The sequence below is a fragment of the Periplaneta americana genome, chromosome 16 (genome assembly GCF_040183065.1).
Source record: "Periplaneta americana isolate PAMFEO1 chromosome 16, P.americana_PAMFEO1_priV1, whole genome shotgun sequence".
Lineage (NCBI taxonomy): Eukaryota > Metazoa > Arthropoda > Insecta > Blattodea > Blattidae > Periplaneta > Periplaneta americana.
Window position 1 is genome coordinate 161,431,242 of NC_091132.1, and position 25,807 is coordinate 161,457,048.

Here is a 25,807-nt window from a genome sequence, read left to right on the forward strand (position 1 = left end):
GAAACGAGTCAGGGCTACTAATTTAATACACTTAGAGAGTTACGTAGGATAGAAATTTAATCGTTTATCTATATGTTTCTAATGACTGTGTACTACGTACTATGTTTTGAAGACTACACTGTGTACACAATATGCATTTAGTTCGATCCTTAATGCTTCTCCCTATATTATATGTTAAAGCACAGAATACAACTCATCTCTGTGGAATTCCACGTAAAACAGCATTTCTGGGATCTGTTATTATTTTTGATTGTTCATTTGAAGCTGTTTTTCTCTGAAGTTATATTGGAATTTCATCTTAAATTTTCTTCCATTCTGACATCATATATTCATTTAGCAAAGCGATTTCTTCTATGATGGGCAATACTTCGTTTTCAGTGATAAGGATGACAAGGTGTTTCTTCTATGACTGATCATTGGTCTAGGTTCTTCTTTGCAGGTGGTTTGACTTAGATATGTTTCCGAGGATTGCATGGAAGTATAGCACTTGAATTTGTAACGGCATGAGTGGGTATGTTGTTTGAACTGTAAAATAACGGAATGTAAAATTTCAAAGTTTGCAATATTATCGGTATTTTATTACAAATCGGGAAATTCTCCCTTTTTGGTCTCGGTGCCTGGCGTCCAGGTAATTTTTGTCGGGAAGCACAATCAGTATCTTCTCTGATGTTTACTTCATTACTTCAGTATTTTCTTATATTTTACATGCTTTCAATAGCAAGTTAATCTCTTGTAATATTACTACTTTTCGTGATTTAATGAGTGCTGATATTGTGAATCGTTTTCATCCTCAGTTATCTTACATAATTCTATGATATGTGATAAAACATTTACTCCTCACGGTATTAATTTTCATCTGGCTAGACGCCATGGATCTTCGCAAGAATCGATAATACAGGAGGACTATTCCATTTAGTCACGGACACACATCAGTCACTTCATATTATAATTATTTAAATTCATTGGCTTTTTTTCAGGTTCAAGATATGACAGAACAAAACATTACATATAGCAGTTTCTTTGAGTAAAATTTCATGGTTTATAATCAAGTGTAAATTTAAAATATTTGGATTAATGTATCTGTCACGGACACATCTCACACAGTGTAAAATTGTGTTACTCTTGTGAGCAATGAAACTTTTCTGTGAATTTAATAACAATGTTTATTTATTCACAGTACTACCCTAAACAGCAATGAACAAGGCACTATTAGGTACTAGACATTAAACTGAAAATCGTCTGTGTACATTGTAATCGATTAATATTTATTGTCACGGACACACACAGAAATGTCACGGACACACACACTGTGATTATAATGTTATTATACACTGTTTATTATATTGTTTAACATAAAGTGCTAATAATGAAGACTTATTACAATGACTATTACAAATGTTTATAAATATAAATATGTCATCTACAAATATGAGCATTTTAAGAACACAATAAATACAACAGAAATTCAAAATTACAATAATGCAATGTATAATGTTATTATACACTGTTTATTATACTGTTTAACATAAAGTGCTAATAATGAAGACTTATTACAATGTCTATTATAAATGTTTATAAATATAAATACGTCATCTACAAATATGAGCATTTTAAGAACACAATAAATACAACAGAAATTCAAAATTACAATAATGCAAAAAAGTAGGTAGGCTGTAAGCCTATAATAGAGGAGCACACAAAAATGACTGCTAAGTTAAATTGGATTACATTTCAGTCTAATGTATGAAGAAAGTTAATTTAGATTCCATTAGCTTAGTTTGAAGTCACTTTTTCTATAATAAATTATTCCTAAAATGACAAATTAATTTAAGAATATAAATCAAATCCTAAAAGATTTTCATGAAATTGAACAAAGCCACCTCTCATTGTAAGATCAGGTTCATAAAGCTTAGCAACAATACATTCAAAAGAAACACAGTATATGTCTTCATTTGCCGGCCAATGAAAGAGATTGTTCTTAGCATTATATCTTAAATATTTAATGCTAAAATCAGATTCCTGAACATCCATAATCTGGCCAACAAATTTTCTGCATGACTTTTTAAGTGGGTATGAGACAATAACCCAGTCTCCTGCTTTGAGAGATGCCTTTTCAAGAGTTTCGGGAAGACAGACTTGTGTTGGTGAAGGACTGACTTGTTTTCTAAGCTCCACAAACGATGTTTCAGAGTCATTTGATGTTAGCCGGCACTTAATTTTGTATTTTCCGTCTGATTCAATACAGTAAAACTGACGAAGACTGGGTATTTGCTGAATGTTATTCCATTTTTCATCTAATGTAGGCTTAACTTCCTCAATTTTCTCTTGTGGAAAATGTATGATATTTGTAGTAGGCATTAGAAGAGTTGCTGCTTCTGCAAAGTCCTCAGCAGAGAATATATGTACTCGACCAGCACGTTCCTTGCACCATATCAAGTGTTTCAACATTCCCCCTATTCCATCGACAGCTCCCTTTCCATGGGAGTTGGCAAAGAAGTGCCATGTACATTTCACCTTCTCTTGCAGAGTCATATTACACAGAGTGTATTTTGTTTGAAGTGCTGAGCAGCACCATCTGTATTTAGACACAAGGGTATTTATGATTGTGTCATTGAAGCAGTGTGTAGCATACTTGTCATGGTTCAAATAGTCTTTAATGAAGGCAAATGATTCTTTTGAGGTAGGGGTCCAGACTACAGATGTGTAAATGGCCACTTGATCAGACCCCCAATGAGCTGATTGAACCTCATCTTGGTGCCTAATAGTATAATTTTCACTGAAGTCAACCTGCATCACTACTTCATGCTCTTTAATGTTATTTCTAATGGTGTTAAAGAAAGTAGATTGTTTATCTTTGATGTACAGATGCAAAATAAAATCTTGCAACATACTACGCATTTTCTCTATTGCTGTAATTACTGTGCCATGTGACATTACCTTCTGCACAGTGCCAGATTGTTTTTTCCCACTGAAACCAGATGATCTCCTCATATATATCATCATCAGGGAAAGGATTTATATGTAAATACATATTTACTTATAAAGCTAATATAATTTATATTTTGCATTATCTTTATGTTTCACAATGTGTAGGGTTGAAAAATCCTACTTTTATTTTCCATATTTTTCCATATTTTAGAGTTTAGTACATATTTTCGTTAATTTCCATATATTTTCCATATTTCATATAAAACAGTCCATATTATATTAGGTTTAACAATAAAACAAAACAAAATTCCATTAACTTTTAAAAATACATTTCAACAATAGAGATTTAAACACATGTTCAGTAATCCCTTTAACATCAGAGTTATTTGAAAATTAGCAGTCCTATCAACAATGGGAAAGTAAGTTACAAAACTGTATTAATTTAATTTAAAATTTTTAACAGACTTCAGTTGTGCAGCTCAACAGTTAAATGCCAGTCAGAGGACACATAGGTTCAGTTTTGTAAATCATACTATAAAGACGGTAAATATGCCAAAAGTACGTCATTCAGTCAATTTAAAATCAAAACTAACAAGTTACATTTCAGAATTTAAAGAAGATGGTTTATCAACTGACAATAAAATATTATTTTGTAATTTGTGTCAGTGTGCAGTATCATCTACACAAAAGTTCCTGGTGCAACAACACATTACAACTAGTAAACATCAGGCCAACAAACAACTAAATTCCAAGCAGAGACAATTGTTTTTAACACAACCAACAACATCGAATGTAAGATCTGAGTTTAACATCGACCTGTGCCGTTCTCTCATCTCTGCTGATATTCCTCTCTACAAACTAAAGAATAAGGTCTTCAGGGAATTCCTTGAAAAATATACTCAACATACAATCCCGGATGAGTCAACACTTAGGAAGACGTATGCTCCATCCATCTACGATGAGACAATACAGAAGATAAGAGATGAAATTAAAGATAGTTCAATTTGGGTTTCCATTGATGAGACTCCCGACAAAGAAGGTAGACTTGTTGGTAATGTAGTTATCGGTTTGTTAAGTGAACAATATTCTGAACGAATTCTTTTACATTGTGATGTTCTAGAAAAGTGCAATAACAAAACTATAGTTAAACTGTTCAACGAAGCTATGGGTATCCTGTGGCCAAAGGGTATTATGTACGATAATGTGTTATTCTTTATTAGCGATGCTGCCCCTTATATGGTCAAAGCTGGACAAGCATTATCTGTTGTATATCCTAAATTGACTCATTTTACTTGTGTGGCGCATGCATTTCATCGTGTGGCAGAAGTGGTCAGAGACAATTTCCCTAAAGTAGATTTGTTGATTTCATCAGTGAAAAAAGTATTTCTCAAAGCTCCCAGTAGAGTTAACGTGTTGAAAGAAATGTACCCTGAAATTCCATTGCCACCAAAGCCAATTTTAACTAGATGGGGTACATGGCTAGAAGCAGTTGAATATTATGCCGAACATATAGACTCTATTAACAATGTTCTCCTTGCATTGGACTCTGAAGATGCAGTCTCAATTGATACTGCGAAAACAGTTACCTGTGACATAAGTGTGAAGAATGACTTAGCTCACATTCAGCATACATTTTCATGCATCATAAAAACGCTCAAAAGTCTCCAAAATAGGCACCTTTCACTATCTGAAAGTTTTGAAATTATAAATAGTACTGTGGAACAACTGAATCGTGGTAGAGGTAAAGTTGCAGATGCAGTAAGAGCTAAGGTGGACACTGTACTTTCAAAAAACCCTGGATATGAAGAACTACAAAAGGTTGTTGCTGTGATGAGTGGTGAATCAACAGTGAAGATTAACTTGGACTTATCCCCAGCAGACATTGTGAAATTGAATTATGTACCAGTTACTTCTTGTGACGTCGAACGCTCTTTTAGTCAGTATAAATCTATCCTCAGAGACAATAGAAGAAGATTCACTTTTCAGCACTTGAAAGAAATGTTTGTAACCTATTGTTATGGTAACAGACAATAAAAATTGTGTTTTGTTGAAACCACATTGGAAGATAAGGTACGTCCATTATATTTTTTGTTTAGTTTGATTAAAATGTACCAATATTTAACGTACATAGTCATTTTTTTATAATTTTAAGTCCATATTTAATTCCATATTTTGGTAAAAATCCATATTTAATTCCATATTTTGGTAAAAATAACTACATATATATTTACATATTTCATATATTTTTAGTCCATATAAATCCGTTCCCTGATCATCATCATCATTTTCTGTTACAAGTATTTCATCCCAGTGAGGTCTATTTTTGCATTTTTCACAATCACCCATTACACACTTCTTGTCACAGATATCACACACAAGAAGTTGACAGAATTCACGAGGATTTTTTGGCACTGCCTTACAGGTTTCAGAAATTGTTTGTAACATTAACTGAAAGTTTGCATGACGTTGGCACACATAAACATTGGCTGGTGTTTGACTGTACAATAGGACAGAACTTGCTCAGAACCAATTTTAATATCAGGATTTTCATTTTTTAAAATCTCGTAAGTTTCTGAGAGAGACAAATAGAGGTTTCGTTTTTGCATCTTCTTTTTTCCTTCAGTGGTTCTAACCACAATTGTTTCTTTCATTCCTGGACATCGTCGAGATATGTCATCTCGTTCATAAAACTGATGAACATATAAAATGGCATCAGCAGACAACCTACTGTTTCTATGTATGATTTATTTAGAGCTAACACCAAAATCATCTGCAAGTTTCCGGACAACAGCTAATTTTTTACGTGGGCTGTTAGGTAGATTTCTTTGTATGCGCTTCACAGCTTTCCCCAGACTTTGTCGAGATTTATAAGCTGGTGAAGAACTAAATGTTGTAACTTGCATTGGTTGACTGTTCTTTCTCTGTTGTCTTAATGCTCGCATGTGTTCTTTGTTCTTTAGGCGAATTAAACGTTTCTTAACTTCTGATAGCATTTTTCTTGCTTGACGCTTTTTTTCGCTGTTCTTTTTTTCTTCTTCTTCTTTCTTTGCATCAGACATAGCTTCTCTGTATTTGCGTGTCCTTTCTTTAGACGACATGCTACAGTGAAAAAACATACATTTCAGAATCTGAGAAAGAATATATTATGTAACCACATGCATTACACTGACTGTTCATAAGACCCATTTAAATTCTGTTAATAGTATAGGTTATGTTTTAAGTATTAAGTGATTATGCTGTATTAGGCCCTGCTTAGTAGGGGAAGTTTTTAAGTTTCTACCTCTAAATATAGTTCGACAGGGGAGAAAAACAATTTCAAGTGTCACGGACACACATTTTTAATGCTATTACTCAAGATCAGATTTCTTCAACAAATGAGAGTTCTTTGTATTCTATAATGGAGCCTCACCAAACCCTGCTTTGTAGGGAAAATTGTAATTTCGTATCTATAATTATAGCTTTACAGTTAAGAAATTTTTATTCCGGGACGTCACGGACACACATTTTTGTCAGTATTTCAGATCAGACTAATTCTGAAATGAAGAAAGGAAATTATATAATCAAACCTTTGCTAATTAGTAGTATATAAGGTATAGTTTAACTGTCAAGTATAATAATTGTACTTACTTGCTTCTCATATGACATATTTTCTTCTGAAATCAAGAAACTAAATGTGGTTCATGAAATTAACATTTCACGATCGTGGAAACAGGTCTACCAACTGCTGTATTTAAATTTTTAGAGAAAAAATAATGTGCAGGCAGAAGTATCCAGATGCCCCGAACCCTGTGAATTGTTTTTCGTTGAAAGATTGAACAATTCAAAATCGCATCATCTGGTTGACATTTACGTGGAATGTCCCAGGATAAATTAATAATACCAAAGTTGACCAATTATAATTTACAGAATGCAATTCCGAAGTGGGTGAAGGAACTAAGATCTAAATCGAGGCTGACGGTAAGTAGCGTAACGCAAGTAGGAGATAGTTCAGGGAGCAGTGATGAAGGAAGAGGGGAAAACAAGGTGAAAAAGTATGACTTAAGAAAATGGTGTGGAGGGGAAATTAATCGTGAGAAAAGAAAACTAAGACCTAAATAAAGTAGCAATGTGGGAAAGTTAGCAGTGAAAAGTGCAAATAGTTAGAGATGTGAAGTGAGAGGAATTGTGTAACACAGGAGGGGGGGGGGGGTAAAAAATTAGAAGTATGGTATTTTTTTATAATAATGGCTTCGGAGTAAAGTAGTGGAAGAATTGATGTCAGACAAGTAAAGACTAGAGGAAGAATTGCAATAACAAATTAAAAATAAGTAATGACCTAAATGACTTGGACGAGAGGCGTAAAATGGGTAGACGGACCTGTATACTAATAATGTGAACTGCCGCCTCAACAAAAGGTATGATTTCACCTTCACTTTAATTTTCTTTTGAAATTTATTGTATGTATTATCACTGTAAACTTTTATATATAGGCTATAGTTGTTCTCTGGATCCTTGTGGTCACCTTTATCGAGGGGCAGATGGTTTTATTTCATAAATCATATATATATATATATATATATATATATATAATTAGTAGTTTCGTAAATTGTCCCCGACACCCCGCTTTTTTCCATCATGAGCTACACGATGTTCACGGAGATCGCCAGTGGCCGCCATGATGTTTCGAGGTGGCGCGTGTCTCGAATGGAGCGAGATGAAGCGTGAGAACGCGAGAGAGGGAGAGTCTGCAAGGAAAGTAGCAAGTTGCATGGTACGTGCGGTAGGGGCAGAGAGGAAGGGTGCGGTCCATGTTCTGGAGTTTATCCCCTGAATTTATAGTATTGATTAGTAGAAATTGTAGTGATCACTGGGAGAGCTGTAACCTCACCCAACTCGTCCTAAATACGTACCTTATATATGAAAATAGTCATGCGTGAATGATGAACACGGCCATATTTGGTTAATATAACAATGGTTTTCAGTGTCGCCAACATAGTAATAATACTACACACCTAATCAAACCTAACTTAATCTCTCTCTCAATACTGCACACCTAATCTAACCTGTCACATAATACTACACACCTGTAGTAACATCCCTCACATTTAGTATAATTTCCTTTGCATGCATTGCCGGGCTTGGTGTTGGTGTTGGTAGCTATCTAGTAGAAGTGGATCGTAATTCCATGAAGAAAATATCGAGACTTTCATAATAATTACATTTACTTCGTTCAGTCTCTGTCTTGTGATATATTAAATGTGTTAATGTAGTAATAATTCTATATATAATACAATAAGAATTGAAATGTGTTGTGGTTTTGATAAAAGTGTTGAAAATTGGTTTATAGCGCCACATTGGCAGTGATAAAAGTGTACATTATTCGTTCAGTGGCTAGTAGATACCCTACATTAACCACATATTTTTGTTTTCTTTAACTGCGTTAACTTTTTATTTTGTGAAGAAAATAATACAGAATACTACTGATATTACACATTATTCTTTTAAAAACTATATTAACAAACAAAAATTTTCACGAAATTTCGGCAGGTGTATGAGACATGGCCCAACCACTATCTTGATGCACTTGGGGAGCTATGATGCTAGCAAAATCCGGTTAAGAAAGCCGTTAACAACTGTTGGGAATCATACCTCACGACACCTCCATTCTGAATGCTTGATCGTCCACTTCTACTTCGGCATGTGGACGTGAGGTAAGCAGCCCACTGGTTGGTATAGGCATTTAGGGGTGCTGTAGCGCCACGACATTAACAAATACAAATAAAAAATTTTATTTATTCCAATCAATTCAGATTCTCACTTCAGTTTTCATTATTTGAAGCCTAACTTCTTCCAATAGTACAGTAATTATTTTGTAACTATAATAGCTGTAACTTGAGGAATGTAAAACTGCACTTGATACTGTTAGCAAAAAATGAATCAAAGTATCTTATCTGTAGATATAAAGTTCATAACAACGAGATATTTCGACATCTCTCTAACCTAGTACTCTCGACAAACGAAAAAGCCAACGAACTGGAAAAACAGCTGCTCATACTATTGCAAAATATGTATGCACTGAGAGTACCTCTACGCATATTACAAAATTCTTTCACGGTATTTATAGCCAAACATGCACTTCAATCATCTTACCGCTTCTGCTTGCAAACATGAATTCCTCAATTGCTGAATGTGTGAAACTCTTCCCATGAACGTTATATTTCAAATGGTAAATGTATATTATTACGTATATACAATTAAACATTTCTCGGGTTAAGCATGCATCCTAGCGGCAACTCAGTTATAATGATTGAACAGTGTTTAAATACTCTTCAGAAACAGCGATCATATCTAATTTCAAATGCTGATCGCTTATGTAAAGAATGTGGCTACTTGAATTGATGTGTCCTTGTCTGTCAGAAACCTTTTCGATACAGTTTTTATATAAAAAAAAACCTCTCAGTAGCAGTGGACATGAGTTTCAAGATTTCCACATTTAAAATCATATTTCGACAAATTTCCGCACTTGTGCGCCCAACATAATATGAAAGAAAAAGCGATTCTGAGAAAAAAAATTCCGACACTCGCTTTCAGCCCTTGTACATGAGTGTATTTACTCTGAGATTTCCCCGATCTTCAGGAGAGCCTGAGTGGAATAAATTTCAGCCACCTGTATTACATTTTAATGACATCGCTAGTCTAAGGGCGTATATGGGTTCAGAGAGAGCTGCAGGTTGAGAAAATTTATATAAAAAATTGCATTTCAATTACTTTCACCTGAGTGCGTGCATGTGTTCTCTGAGTGAACGAATCGGAGAAGTTTCCCCCCCCCCCCACAAATCGAAATTAAGTAATTTTTCTCGCGCGTGCGTACGTACATGAACTGTAAAATTTCCCGACTGTGAGAAACTTTTCCCACAGACATCGCATTTGAATGGCTTTTCGCCTGTGTGTATACGTGTATGTGTTATGAGGGCGCTCAATATAGAAAAACTTTTGCCACAGACATCACAGTTGAATAGTCTTTCACCTGTGTGCATGCGTACATGAGATCTAAGAGAGTCCAACATTGAAAAACGTTTACTACAAGTATCGCATTTGAATGGCTTTTCACCTGTGTGAGTGTATAAATGGGATCTTAGAGAACGTAATATAGAGAAAGTTTTCCCACAAATATCGCATATGAATGATTTTTGGGCCATATGCGTGTGTATATGGGATCTGAGGGAATCCAATATAGCAAAACACTTTCCACAGGTATCACATTTGAATAGCATTTCGCCGGTGTGCATTCGTACATGTCTTCTCAGAGAAGCGGATTGTGAGAAACTTTTCCCACAGGAATCACATTTAAATGGCTTCTCCCCGGTGTGGGTTCGTATATGATTTGCCAGAATGCAAGAATCTGAGAAACTTTGCCCGCAGGAATAACACTTGAATGGCTTTTCGCGTGTGTGAATGCGTACATGTCTTCCAAGAGTGGCGGATTGTGTGAAACATTTCCCACAATAATCGCATTTGAATGGCTTCTCGCCTGAGTGCGTGCGAACGTGGGTTTTCAGATGTCCTGAATCCGAGAAAATGTTCCCACATGAACTGCACTTGAATGGTTTTTCGCCGGTATGCAAGCGCAAATGTCTTCTTAGTGTGGCGCGTCCCGAGAAACTTTTTCCGCAGGAATCGCATTTGCACGTCTTCTCGCTCGAGTGTGTCCTTACGTTAGTTTTCAGATGTCCTGATTCAGATAAACTTTTCTCACAGGAATCGCATTTGTACGGTTTTCCTCCTCTGTGTGTTCGTACGTCAGCTCTGAGATGTCCCGATTCTGTGGTGTCTTTCCCAGAGGAATCATATTTCAGTAGATTTTCGCCAATCTGCGTGCGTACCTGTCTTAGGACAGTCCCCGATTCTGTAAAACACTTCCCACAGGCATCACATTTGAATGTCAATTCTGTGTGACTATTGCACAATGGCTGCATATTGCTCTTTCTTCTATGCATGTAGTCGTAAATCTCTGATTCAAGTGCACTTTCGGAACCAGGGTTCAATGACGATACACCATTTTCCGGAGTTGTGTGCATCTTCTGCGCTACAATACCATCACTGTACAAATTGCTGTAATCAAAAAAGTTCCCATTAGTGAAAGCTGCGACCATCGAGACACCAATAGTAATAAAAATATCAAGAAATTGTGCGATGAGTAAATTCCAAAATTATAAATTGATATGCAAGAATTTTGCATAAAATGCCAAATCAAGGACTATTCCAATTCTGTAACCTAATATGTTAATATTAGAAACAACAACAACCAAATTTCTTGGCTTAAAAATCGATAATGAGTTAAATTGGAGAAATCATATTAAAGAAATTACACCAAATTAAATTCAGCATAGCTTGCTATTAGATTTTCTTAGTAGGTTATTTTACGACGCTGTATCAACATCTTTGGTTATTTATCGTCTGAATGAGATGAAGGTGATAATGCCAGTGAAGTGAGTCCGGGGTTCTGCAGCGATAGTTACCCAGCACTTGCTCATATTGGGTTGAGGGAAAACCCCGGAAAAACTTCAACTATGTAACTTGTCCCGATCACCTGGTTTCGCGGTCAGACGTGCTAACCGTTACTCCACAGGTGTGGACGTGCTATTAGATGTATACAAAAGATAGTAAATATCAATACCTTAAAAAGAATATACTTTGCATACTTCCACATGGCATTGCGTTTTGGAATAATATTCTGGGGAAATACCCACAGATAGTAACAGTATATTTCTATTACTAAAAAGTGTAATTAGAATAAGAATATATTGCTAATCTAGGGAATCGTGTAGGACAGTTTTCAGAAAACTACAAATAATAACCATGGCTCGTCAGTATATTTTTTCGTTAATAATCTTCTTTGTATGTAATCGTGAAAACTTTGTATCTAATTCAACAGTTCATAGCATAAATACGCGTCAAAAATGACTTTCATATTCCATCAGCAAGTCTATCGTTCTATCAAAAAGGAGGGCGTAAAAAAAATTTTAAAAATTTTAATAGCCTTCCTAACGATATAAAAAATGAAACTCAAAACGTAAGATTATTTAGGGTCAAATTAAAGAAGTACCTAATTTTTCACACCTTTTCTGTAGGTGAATTAATGACATTCAACAATGCTTCACGAAATTGATAAAATTTTGTGTTGTACTAGTAGGCAATATTGTCAACCTCTTCTGTATATATTTGAACTAGACTGTGACTATAAATTAAAACTTTATAATAGTATTAAGTTTTTTTGATTTGTTCAATATTCTAGCTGTGAAGCAATGTATCAATACCATGGAATGTTAATAAATACAATACATTCACCGACAATCCATAGCACCAGTATTGCACGTCAATCATCATATTAAGAAATGAAATTTGAGTAACACGATTGTACAAACCCGTCTGCGAATAAGCCGTACGTACTATACCATACCTAAATTCCTATTATAATATTCGACGTAGCCCACATCACAAACAGAACTGTTGTCTAATTTAAGTGTCTTTATAAGTTAGACGGATTAAATGAGGGGATAGCTAAGTGAGATTAAGCCGAGGTAAGTTGAGAGGATTATTTAAGTGATATGAGGACGAGGAATTGTGTAGTGTGGGGAGACATCGAAATTTCACCTAATATTTATATATCAATTCTTGTCCATTGTAAACGAATGATGAATGGTTAAACGCATTTAAAAAAGAACAAATATTAATTTTAAAATTGCAATATTTGCGTACTTCTCTCAGTAATTTTACCACAGCCATAAGAGTAGTGATGGTCGACAATTACAGAGACCCCGCAGTTGTCTTTCTATGTTTTATGGTAATAGGTTGTCATCCTCTTCATCATTTACTTGGACCATCGAAACAAGCAGGAAAGGAATACAAACACACCCACCTCTGAGTCAAGACTTCTGATTCCACTGTCCTTACTTTCAGCAAAGACTCCTCTCTTACTGTAGCCATGCCAAATGGCTCTGCCTGCAAATAATAAATATAATAGTGAAGTTGGTACCATTTCTGGTGTATAAATACACGCAACATGTGTCCTGCATTAAAGAGAGTGAAGTGGAGTGAAACAATGGAGAGTACATAAAATGAACCACTGACATCGTTAAATAAGCAAAAAAAGGACGTAAAATATAGTACTGAACACAAGATACACATACCTTCTTAGATAATGAAAATGAGGACGCGATGATAATGATGATGATGATGATGATGATGATGATTAGGTGGCGGATGTTGATGAAAAGTTAACTTCTTATTTTTCACATTAGAACGATGCCTATTAATATAGAAATCCTTTCCATGTTAATATCAACGTAAAAAAATAATTTCTTACATTGCATTTTTTGAACTAACAGGTCATTTTAAATTTTTTCGGTATTTTTTAGTCATTTTTAATACTTTGAAGACCTTTTAGACAATTTGGAATCAATTTTACTTTCTTCTTTACTGATAGGTCTGTTAAATAATTTTCTAAGCAAAAAGGTTAGTAGTAATTACCTACTGAATAAGTGAATAACAGTGAAGTTTGAGTTTCATAGTTTGGAACAGACTCTGAAGTCCATCCCTCATTCCACTGAAGGTCTCACTTCATGTAACGGAAGTAATAAAAAATGCTTGACAGCAGCCTAGTTTATGTGAGGACTTAGACCGCTACTGTTCTTTTGTCGGTACGAGGATATCTTTAGAATTTCTGTTTGGAAGGGGGGAAACTTTCACCGTGTCCTGGACAGTACGTTGCGTCCTCAACATGGTTTGGAAGGGATGTCTACTGTAGTACACAATATTTTGAACACAAAGATTGCAAGAATGCACGCTGCGCCCACAATTTTTGTCATTCACGCTCCCTCATCTGGAAGACTGGTAACAAAAGTGAAGCCCGGAAGGAGGAAGAGACAGAGAATGAAGACACTGACATGGACCATTCCACATTGAAACACATTGTAAACCCTAATTAAAATCCATAGTGTTCTCTTACAACCTTCATTTTGTTGCATGTTCTTTTCCTATATTTTAGCCAAATTCCAGGAAGTTGCATCCTCTCTCCGAGTTTTGCAGGGTACTCACTGAAACTATGTGACTAATTTTTAATAAATTGTGATGGGAGTACGGTGAATAATATTTAAATGTCACTTTCTTTTAATTTTATGTTATTTTTGCATTAGTTTAAGGGCATTTTAATGATCATTTTAAGTATATTTTTAGGTCATCAACACCCGCCTCTAAATGATGATGATGATGATGATGATGATGATGATGATTATGGGAAAATACTCCTACTTCCAATTATGGAAGGCATCATACACCAGCAGCACGTCCATGTCGTCTCTTGTGTTGTATACTATATATCTAAGGCACTCGCCATCAGATAAGATTCTGGGCAGCAGACACATTTCCCTTTTGCGGGCAGCAGTCAGCAAGCAAAGGAAGGGAAGTTACACTGTGTAGAAACAGTATTAGTTGTTGTTGTTGTTTTCTAATGCCAGGCGTTTGACAGTAAAGTCATTTGACCTCTTGCACTCCAATATTTTTCAAAGATATTATCATGACCAGCCAATGAAGCACAGATGTTAAATGGCAAGTTGTAGCCTATTTAAGTGAACACCATATTTTAACGTTTTAGTGGCTACTTCATTCACACACAACCCCCGAATGTCTGGAGGACCACACCTGCTGTTGGTCGAAGGGTCCATTGGACCTAGCTGGGAGATCTTGTTGATCACCAGCTTTCCCTCCTTAAGCCACTGGAGGACGATTTTAGTGCCATAGCAGGTCAGCACTAGGAACAGAAAAGTAGAAAGAGGAGGAAGGAAAGGGAAATGAACCCCTAGGCCTCGAATGCTCTAATGCCGTCGGGATCGAAGAAAGTAAAGAGTCCAGTCAGACGACTGGATAGGAAAGGGTAAAGAGGGAATTAGGTATTGGATAGAGAAAAATTATACCAAATTCAGTCATTAAAGCATCAAGCTGACCAGTGCTAATGGATGAGTAGCCCCTCCCTTTAGTTCAGCTCGTAAAATTATGCTTACTAACAGCTGCACCACGGGAAGGCAGGGATGGGACATTGGGTATTTGTCCAGGTTGGTTCCTTAAAGCCTTCAATGGGAAGGATTAATGGCTCTCCCCCCTGTATCCGACAGATACCCTTTTGCAGCCGAAAGAGTATGAGTAAGTGAAGCGATAATAAGCGTCATAGCCATACGATGCCCGACTTGATTTGTTCATCCCGTGCGGGAAAGTATCTGAAGCCCAATAGGGCACTGTGATGACGGTGCCTGATGGAAGGCATATAATGCAATATAACTCTAGGTTGCAAATCATTACATAGTGTTATCTGCAACCAAAGGAGACTGATAAGGGAATGTTATTGACTTACTAGTAGATTCCTTGTGAGGTTTTACTTTCTTCACATATAAGAAATATTTATTAGACGTTATGCCTATAAGTCCAAAGAAGCCCAGATTTTGGACATATTACGAAAGAACCTAGTAACAGTAACAGGAGTAAACATTCCCACTCTTTCTAAAAATGTCTCTATAAATTTTTGTGAATACAAGACAAATTTTCTTCCTGAAGACGAGAGAGATATCGTAAATTAATGCAATGTTATAAGTTGCTACCACAGTCACAAAACTTGAGTTGTTGAGGTTGCTAGGAACAATAGACTGTGCCAGTACTATTTCGCATTGTCTGTGATGAAGCAATAGTAGCGATCCTAGTGGTTAGCAACTATTTATGGATGCATATTTCCTACGTATTGAGCTTCGTGACTATATAGATTACATTGTGCTATTACTACTACTGCTACTACTACCACTACTACTACTACTACTATTACTACTACTACTACTACTACTACCACTACTACTACTACTACTATTACTACTACTACTACCACTACTACTACTACTACTACTACTACTACTACCACCACCACCACGACAACTACTGGTCAGAATAGAGAAATGTTCCTATGAAATTTACGAGAACTGGAATAATTAATAAAGTTAATAAAGATAATAAAAAATACTAGTCTAAAATTAAGAATAACGATACAGTATACAGAGTTTTATGGTCAGTGATATCAAGTGTGGAAAGCACTGACACGTTTCAATATAAGTGTTCTAACTAATATTAACAATAAATACCGGTACAGTTCTTTACCAAAGAGGAAAGTAAAAATAAGAAACAATAGTGTCATGGATGGATTACGTTTACTCCTACACCTCAATATCGTGAATATATTTTAGAAGTTCCCAACAGATACAGTCATAAAATATGATAACCTAATATTATGTATATTATGGATTTATTAATTTGTCCTACAGAATATATCTGTAATATTGATAATTAATATTTGACGAGAAAAATTCGCTCCGGCGCTGGGTATCGAACCCGGGTTCTTGGTTCTACGTACCAAGCGCTCTGACCACTGAACTACGCCGAATTCTGTCATTATTACAGATATTATTCTGCAGGACAAATTAAAAAATCCATAATATTCTCACTGCTAGCAGTGCATATAACTGCGGAATCTCAGCCAAACAAGTCACTCAGCTGAGTGCGCCACTAGTATAATGGCAGTTGACATTGGACAAAAACGTCAACATATATGCCTGACTTGGAGTCAGATCACAAAGGGAAACACTGAAGGATGAAGGTTCGATCCGATGCTGTGGATTGAATTCGGCGTAGCTCAGTGGTCAGAGCGCTTGGTACGTAGAACCAAGGACTGGGTTCGATCCCCGGCGCCGGAGCGAATTTTTCTCCTCAAATATTAATTGTTAATATTATGCAGGTTATAACTGGTGATTAGGATACACTGCAGATATGTTACAAATATGAAAGAGTGAGCTGACAGACGATTTATGAAAAGTGTTTATTTTTACACATTGAGCAGCAATCCATTAATGGCAAATAATAACAAGAACTCAGGCTACAAAGAATAAAATTGCAAAACTAAAATCAAACACTGTACTGGACACTGTATCTTCGCACTTATTTTAGAAAATAATAAAGTAACAGCTGAAATTAACTTTTAAATGTAAATATTAAAATATTACCACAGTCTAGTATATACAGTCACGAAGCTTGAGTTGTGAGGGTACTAGGAACAATAGACTTTGCAGGTATTATTTTGCATTGTCTGTAATGAGCCAACAGTAGCGATCCTAGTGGTTAGCAACTATCTATGGAATCATATTTATTACATATTGAGTTTCGTGACTGTATATACTAGACTGTGATATTACCATATTTAAAATGTAGGATGTATTGAAATAAGAGGTGTAACAATTTCACATAGAGGCTCCGTTATATCCCTCTTGGTACAATGGTATTGGAACTGTCTGCGACGAAGACAATACAAGATTAATATTGGAAGAAGAACAGCCATCGCACAATGTGCTCTACATACCTCAGTTTCATATTTTATGCAAACAAATTCAGTTGGCACTGCACTTTCCTTAACTTCCCTCTCTGAAGTGAGATCACAGCTGTGATCCACGCATTCTGTCTTTATTCCAGCCACGTGGAGATCCAATAAACTTCCTTCCTGCAGAAGAGAGAGAGAGACATAATATGATATATTTAACAGTTTGCAAGAATGTGAATAGTGCTAAATGTTGCACTCTACTCCTCTTAATAGATATTGATTGCTACTTAAGACACATGCGAAATACAATAACGACAATAATTGACAGTGAAATAAGAACAAGATATATTTACTGCTAAAGTGGAAAATATGTCGGAATGACATGTTTCACAAGAGCTCATCTATGTTTGTTACGATGGTGCTTGACTTTACAGCTGTATCTGCCTACCGTATGTATTTGACTGCTATACAAGCAGCTACTCACGTAGGGAATAATTCAGCTTCCTTCCTTAACGCACCTCATTAAAGTACAACTATTCATTATAGTTCAGTTGTTCAGCCAATGAGAAATCACCATTGTAGCATTATAAAAGCGCAAGTATCGATTATTCTCGGATATGCAATCGAAAGACAACTAGCGAAAAGACACGGAGGCTGGAAATCCAATACTGTCGCAGAAGGTTATGTTCTGTTACTATAATAATTAGCGTTAATTGTATGTATGTATATATGTATTTATTCACACTGCAATGGGTATATACCCAGTGGCAGTGGTACACTCAATAATGGCAATAATAAACTTATTAATTAAAAATACAATTAATAATAATACTAATAATTAATACTAACAATAACAATAATAATAATAATAATAATAATAATAATAATAACAACAACAGGGAATATCCTAAATTAAATGAAGCACGATCACTTAAAATTGTAAATAATATTCAAATAAATTCAATTTGTCATCTCGTTTTTCAATTCCAAATCAATTTCCAGGTTATATCAAGACTAATGTTCTTGTTATTCTCTAGATTATATCAAGGTCAATGACATTCGTTCCTCGGAAAAAATAAATACTTTTGCGTCTGCACACATCTCACAATTTAGGTCAGTTTCAAGTTAGAAATATGGTCGAGCATAAAAAGTCGCATGAACCTTGCCTATAATGGTAATTAAGACGCTCGTATGAAAATTATTAAACCCGCTTGCGCTCGTTTCATAAACAAACAGTCCACACCTGTGGAGTAACGGTTAGCGCGTCTAGCCACGAAACCAGGTGGCCCGGGTTCGATTCCCGGTCGGGACAAGTTACCTGGTTGAGGTTTTTTCCGGGGTTTTCCCTCAACCCAATATGAGCAAATGCTGGGTAACTTTCGGTGTTGGACCCCGGACTCATTTCACCGGCATTATCACCTACATCTCATTCAGACGCTAAATAACCTAAGATGTTGATAAAGCGTCGTAAAATAACCAACTAAAAAAAAAATTAAAAAAAAAATAAAATAAACAAACATACTCGCGTCTTAATTACTACCATTATAGGCTCGTTGCATAATGTACTAATTCATGAAAGGCATTCTGATTGAATGACATTTTAAAACTAAGTTCTTGTAAACGTCCTTTATCAGCTCCAAAAATATTAAATGTAAAAAGAAGCACGTAACACGTGACATGAAGGCAAGTACAATGGACTTTAGATAAGAAATTTTTTAGTTCATATAATGTCTGCTAACTATAAACTGGCAGATACACTCAAGTAACCTTATGTCATATTCTACAATGTTATACACGTCGCATATAGAAATTACTAGGGGTCCGATGTTGATGAGAAGTCATCTTATTTTTCACATTAAGACGATGCTTGTTAATATAGTAATCTTTTCTATGTTAATATCAACGTAAAAAAGTAATTTCTTATATTGCATTTTTTGACGTTTTTGAACTAATACGTAGTTTTTATATTTTCTTCGCATTTTTTAGTCATTTTGAATGTTTTGAAGAACTTATAGATCATTTGGAAGGCATCTTACTTTCTTTTTTAACCAAATAGATCAGTAGTACTTACCTACAGAATAAGTGAATAACAGTGAAATTTGAGTTTTATAGTTTACATCATATATGTAACAGATAACTCATCGCTATGTTAAAATTGGCAGCACTTTGAAGAGAACAACCGCCAGGATCGCCACCCATCCTCCGTAAACGAACACGAGATGTCAGTACAGTCGCTAATGCAATTTAAATGGGAATTATGACGTGACTCCTTACGTAACAACTAGATAGCAGCGTAGTAAACCTGACAAAAGTTGTTAACGTCAAAGCCTATAAGGCCGACCTATCTGTTACATATATGATCTAGGGTTTAAGTAAGGACTTTGACTGCTTCTGTTCTTTTGTCAGTACGAGGGTTCTCTAGAATTTATGTTTGGAAGGGGGGAAACTTTCACCATGTCCTGGATGGGACGTTGTGTCCTCAACATGGTTCGGAAGGAATGTTTACTGTAGTAGACAGTATTGTTAACACATAGAATGCAAGAATGCACGCTGCACCCACTATTTTTTTATCAATACTCCCTCATCTGAAAGATCCGGTAACAAAAGTAAAGCGCGGAAGGAAGAGGAGAATGAAGGCACTGACATGGACCTCCCCTGATTGAAACACAAAGTCTATAGTTTTTTTCTTAAAACCTTCATTTTGTTGCATGTTCTTATCTTTACTTACTTACTTACTTACAAATGGCTTTTAAGGAACCCGAAGGTTCATTGCCGCCCTCACATAAGCCCGCCAGCGGTCCCTATCCTGTGCAAGATTAATCCAGTCTCTATCATCATATCCCATCTCCCTCAAATCCATTTTAATATTATCCTCCCATCTACGTCTCGGCCTCCCTAAAGGTCTTTTTCCCTCCGGTCTCCCAACTAACACTCTGTATGCATTTCTGGATTCGCCCATACGTGCTACATGCCCTGCCCATCTCAAACGTCTGGATTTAATGTTCCTAATTATGTCAGGTGAAGAATACAATGCGTGCAGTTCTGTGTTGTGTAACTTTCTCCATTCTCCTGTAACTTCATCCCGCTTAGCCCCAAATATTTTCCTTAGCACCTTATTCTCAAACACCCTGAACCTATGTTCCTCTCTCAGAGTGAGAGTCCAAGTTTCACAACCATACAGAAGAACCGGTAATATAACTGTTTTATAAATTCTAACTTTCAGATTTTTCGACAGCAGACTGGATGATAAGAGCTTCTCAACCGAATTATAACACGCATTTCCCATATTTATTCTGAGTTTAATTTCCTCCCGAGTGTCATTTATATTTGTTACTGTTGCTCCAAGATATTTGAATTTTTCCACCTCTTCGAAGGATAAATCTCCAATTTTTATATTTCCATTTCGTACAATATTCTGGTCACGAGACATAATCATATACTTTGTCTTTTCGGGATTTACTTCCAAACCGATCGCTCTACTTGCTTCAAGTAAAATTTCCGTGTTTTCCCTAATCGTTTGTGTATTTTCTCCTAACATATTCACGTCATCTGCATAGATAAGAAGCTGATGTAACCCGTTCAGTTCCAAACCCTGCCTGTTATCCTGAACTTTCCTAATGGCATATTCTAGCGCGAAGTTAAAAAGTAAAGGTGATAGTGCATCTCCCTGCTTTAGCCCGCAGTGAATTGGAAAAGCATCAGATAGAAACTGACCTATACGGACTCTGCTGTATGTTTCACTGAGACACATTTTAATTAATCGAACTAGTTTCTTGGGAATACCAAATTCAATAAGAATATCATATAATACTTCCCTCTTAACCGAGTCATAAGCCTTTTTGAAATCTATGAATAACTGATGTACTGTACCCTTATACTCCCATTTTTTCTCCATTATCTGTCGAATACAAAAAATCTGATCAATAGTCGATCTATTACGCCGAAAACCGCACTGATGATCCCCAATAATTTCATCTACGTACGGAGTTAATCTTCTCAAAAGAATATTGGACAAAATTTTGTACGACGTCAACAAAAGTGATATTCCTCGAAAGTTACCACAGTTGGTTTTGTCCCCCTTTTTAAAAATAGGTACAATTATGGACTCCTGCCATTGTTCTGGTACAATTTCCTTTTCCCAACTAGCAAGTACAAGTTTATAAATTTCGCTATATAATGCACTCCCACCCTCTTGTATTAATTCTGCTGGAATTTGATCGATACCTGGAGACTTGTACTTTTTCAGATTTTCTATCGCAATTTCGACTTCTGAAAGCGTGGGTTCGGGTATAAATGGCTGAGCAGTTTGTATTTCAATTTCGTCCCGATCATTTCTATTTGGCCTATGTACATTTAGTAGTTGCGCAAAATAGTTTTTCCATCTGTTTAGGATTGATGGAGTCTGCAAGCAAGTCACCATTCTCATCCTTGATCACGTTTACCCTTGGCTGATATCCGTTCTTAAATTCCTTTATACCCTTATATAAATCTCGAATGTTTTTATTCTTACTATTTGTTTCTACCTCATTCAGTTTTTCCTTCAAGTAACCTCTCTTTTTATTCCTAAGTATACGACTTGCTTCCCGTCTTTCATTGAAATAATTATCTCTCTTCTCCTCAACTGGATCCTGTAAGAATTTCAATTTTGCCTGTTTCCTTCTTTCTACTACCATGCAACAATCTTCATCAAACCACGGTTTCTTTTTCTTAGTTTCATAATAACCTATGCTCTGCTCAGCTGCAATTTTGATACTATCTCTGATATTTTCCCACACGCTATTAACATCTAATTCTTTCTCAACTTCGTCGGAACTTTCTAAAGTGGCAAACCTATTCGAAATTTCGACCTGATAATTTTGCTTAGCTTCCTCGTCCTTTAATTTCAAAATATTGAATTTAGTGATATTAACATGTTGCTCTACTCGCTTGGCTACTGATAATCTTTCTCTTAATTCTCCAATCACCAAATAATGGTCAGAATTACAGTCTGCACCCCTGAAAGTTCGAATATCTACTATACTAGTATGTCTCCGTTTATCTATCAAGATGTGATCTATTTGGTTGTGTGTCAATCCATCTGGAGAAGTCCAAGTATATTTATGTATATCCTTATGGGGAAATGTTGTACTTTTGACAATTAAGTTTTTCGATGTGGCAAAGTTGACTAATCTAACTCCATTGTCACTACTAATTGCGTGTAGACTCTCTTTTCCAATAGTTGGTCTAAAAATATCCTCCCGTCCTACTTTAGCATTGAAATCCCCCAATAAAATTTTCATGTGATATCTAGAGAACTGATCAAAAGTATGTTCCAATTCCTCATAGAAGCTATTCTTTATATGGTCGTCTTTCTCTTCTGTAGGGGCGTGAGCATTTATAACTATGATGTCGCACCATCTACCCTTAAGTACTAAATATGATAACCTGTCACTGATAAATTCGACCTTTTTTACTGCTGATTTTATTCTTTTATGAACAAAGAATCCTGTTCCTAATTGGTGATTATTGTTTCCTTCCCCATAATACAACAAGTAATCTCCTATTTGTGATATGCCATTCCCATCTAACCTAACCTCTTGTACTCCTACGAAGTCTATTCTATATCTAGCCAGTTCTTTTGCTACTAATGTTACCCCTCCTGTTCTATAAAGACTAGTTACGTTCCAAGTGCCAAATCTCAAATCCTTATTCCTTTGCTGTGGTCGTGCCAGAGAATCAGTCCTATTCCGAGGCTTATAGGGATACGTAACAAGCTGTTTTTTACGGTGATGGGTTGTTAGCCCTTCGCCCAACCCCCAAACTGGAGGACCACCCCTTATCGGCTGTCCACGACTGCTTATTCAATATATTCGCAGCTACCCTCCATATCTGGAGGCCATCTCCTCTATCCGCAACCTGAGGACGCGCCATGCCGTGGTGATAGGGACCCACAATACATGGGTTCTTATCTTTATCTTAGCCAAATTCCAGGAGTTGCCTTCTTTCTCAGAGATTGGCAGGGTAGTCAGTGAAACAAGGTAACTGATTTTTAAGAAGTTGTGGTGCGAATACGGTGAATAATATTTAAATGTCATTTTCTTTCAATTTTATGTCATTTTTCAATTACGTTAAGGGCATTTTAATGAGCATTTTAAGTAGATTTTTAGGTCAACATCCGCCCTCTAGAAATAATTACATAACAAGAGATCCTCAATTTACCTCAGATAAGGGCTTCTTCTCATCTGTATCAGTGCAATCATTTGATTGTATAGCCAATGGGTCGACCTCAGGTTCCTTCTTGATCACATCCATCACGACTGAAACAGACATGTAAGTGTTGACATATCTGCGAAATGTAAGCTGCTGAAAGAGACGTATTCTAAGCCATATTATTTTGCTCGTACTTCCTGAACTGATTATAATATATCATACAAAAATATAGAATACCTTAAATATTTGTAAGTATGTCGGTATGCATTCGATTATGCACATTTCTGATGTACAGAATAAGACCCCAGTCCTGTATAAACTCTTAAGGCAATGTTTTGTATGTGTATGGTGGGTATGTTTATATAAGCATGCGCTAGAGTGTATTAATCACTGTCTAGTATATACAGTCACGAAGCTTAAGTTTGGAGGGTACTAGGAATAGACTGTAACGGTACTATTTCGCATTGTCTGTGATGAGGTGATAGTAGCGATCCTAGTGGTTAGCTATTATCTATGAATGCATATTCCCTACGTACTGAGCTTTGTGACTGTATATACTAGACTGTTGTACATACTAGGTTCAAAAAGTTCCCGGAATTTGCTAGTATCATAGAAACAACGTACCTTAAACACTATTCTACAGCATTCCCTTCAAAATAGTTGCCTTCCGCAACAACACACTTTTGCCAACGCGTGTATAATTCCTGGAAGCAGGCCTGGAAGCCATTTTGTGAAACCCGTCTTAGTGCTCTCGTCGCGTTTGCGATAACCTCTTCAGCATTAAATCTCCGTCCTTTCAGATGACTTTTCAGACGGCGAAACAGAAAGTAATCAGGTGGTGAGAGATCAGGAGAATATGGTGGGTGATCCAAAGCAGTTATGTTGTGCCTGGCAAGAAAATTCTTTACAATAATTGCGCGATGAGCAGGTGCATTGTCATGCATAAGGAACCAGTTGTTTTCTACCCACTTTTCTGGACGTTTCCTTCTCACTGCGTCCCGGAGGCGACAGAAGATTTCTACGTACAATTCTTTCGTTACAGTACGACCTTCTGGAATGAACTCGTGGTGGATGAGACCCTGAGAGTCGAAGAAAACTTCCAACATAACTTTGCCTTTGGAAGTGTCCCTAGGAAATTTTTTCTTCTGAGGAGATGTTTTCGATTTCCACTCAGATGACTGTCGTTTAGGGACTGGGTCGTACAAGTAGCACCAAGTTTCATCACCAGCAATAATTATGTTTAAGAAATCACCACCTTCATCAGCCATACTGATCATGACCCCAGCAAGAGTCATTCTTGTTTCTTTCTGTTCTGCCGACAACATTTTCGGAACTAACTTCTGAGACACGTAATGCATGTTGAGATGCTTGTGAAGAACATTGTGTATACTTCCGACTGATATTCCGACCTCTGCTGCTATCTCTTTTATGGTTTTACGTCGGTCGTCCCTCACAATATTACGCACACGCTGAGCGATTACTTCATTTGTTGCAGTTGTTGGTCGGCCGCTGCCTACGTCATCTTTGATGCTATCGCGGCCACCAGAAAAGCGTTTATGCCAGGCATACACTTGAGTTTTTTTCATTGCTGCTTCGCCATATGCTTCTTCCAACAATCTTAATGTCTCTGCAGGAGTTTTGTGTAACAAAACACAGAACTTGATGTTTGTACGTTGCTCTGTGGACGTAATTACAAAATGCGACGAACAAACAAAACACTATGATAAACAATTGCCTACAACTCAAAACCAACAATCGCCATTATCAACAAACTTTAAGTAAATGACATCATGAATGTTACCAACAAAACAAATGTATAATATCCGTTATTATATATTAATACGAAAAATGGTAGTAAAATTCCGGGAACTTTTTGAACCCAGTAGTATAATTATGCACTGCCCAAATTTGCTATTACTAGATGTACGTCATTTATTTTATTTAATGAACCAGTCGCAGAGAATTAAAAGTATTCAAACAATTTTTTCACTATCAACTATGAGCAAGCCTGAACATTGTCCTCTATATTTCAAACAGATATATTGTTAAAAGTAAATTGTTACACTATTGTACCGATTCCATTCTAATTGTCTTAGTCATGAAAATTTTGCCGTAATTATTATCAATTCATGTCAGTTACAATACGTATTATATTACATTTTTCATATAACTGAGTATTCAAAATATCTCAACTCTTCTTTTCCCATTTATTAGATTGATGTTTGTACGGTTGTACGGCCAATGTACGAAATTTTGAAGATAAAAATAAGCTCTTCAGAAAAAAAGACCTGGAGAAAAAGAATCCGT

At 36.1% G+C, this 25,807-nt stretch overlaps 2 protein-coding genes across 2 annotated transcripts; both read right to left on the reverse strand.

Annotated features, from left to right (window-relative positions):
- Positions 1 to 669: 669 nt before the first annotated feature.
- LOC138691669 (uncharacterized) lies at positions 670 to 6,721 on the reverse strand. Its single transcript, XM_069813880.1, has 2 exons — positions 6,556 to 6,721; positions 670 to 6,027 (listed from the first exon to the last, which is right to left on the reverse strand). The coding sequence occupies exon 2, from the start codon at positions 3,001 to 3,003 to the stop codon at positions 1,828 to 1,830; it is 1,176 nt and encodes a 391-aa protein (XP_069669981.1). The 5' UTR covers positions 3,004 to 6,027; positions 6,556 to 6,721; the 3' UTR covers positions 670 to 1,827.
- A 1,617-nt stretch (positions 6,722 to 8,338) lies between these two features.
- LOC138691666 (zinc finger protein ZFP2-like) lies at positions 8,339 to 25,802 on the reverse strand. Its single transcript, XM_069813876.1, has 5 exons — positions 25,658 to 25,802; positions 23,510 to 23,607; positions 17,354 to 17,491; positions 12,827 to 12,909; positions 8,339 to 11,019 (listed from the first exon to the last, which is right to left on the reverse strand). The coding sequence occupies exons 2-5, from the start codon at positions 23,600 to 23,602 to the stop codon at positions 9,678 to 9,680; spliced, it is 1,656 nt and encodes a 551-aa protein (XP_069669977.1). The 5' UTR covers positions 23,603 to 23,607; positions 25,658 to 25,802; the 3' UTR covers positions 8,339 to 9,677.
- Positions 25,803 to 25,807: the final 5 nt, after the last annotated feature.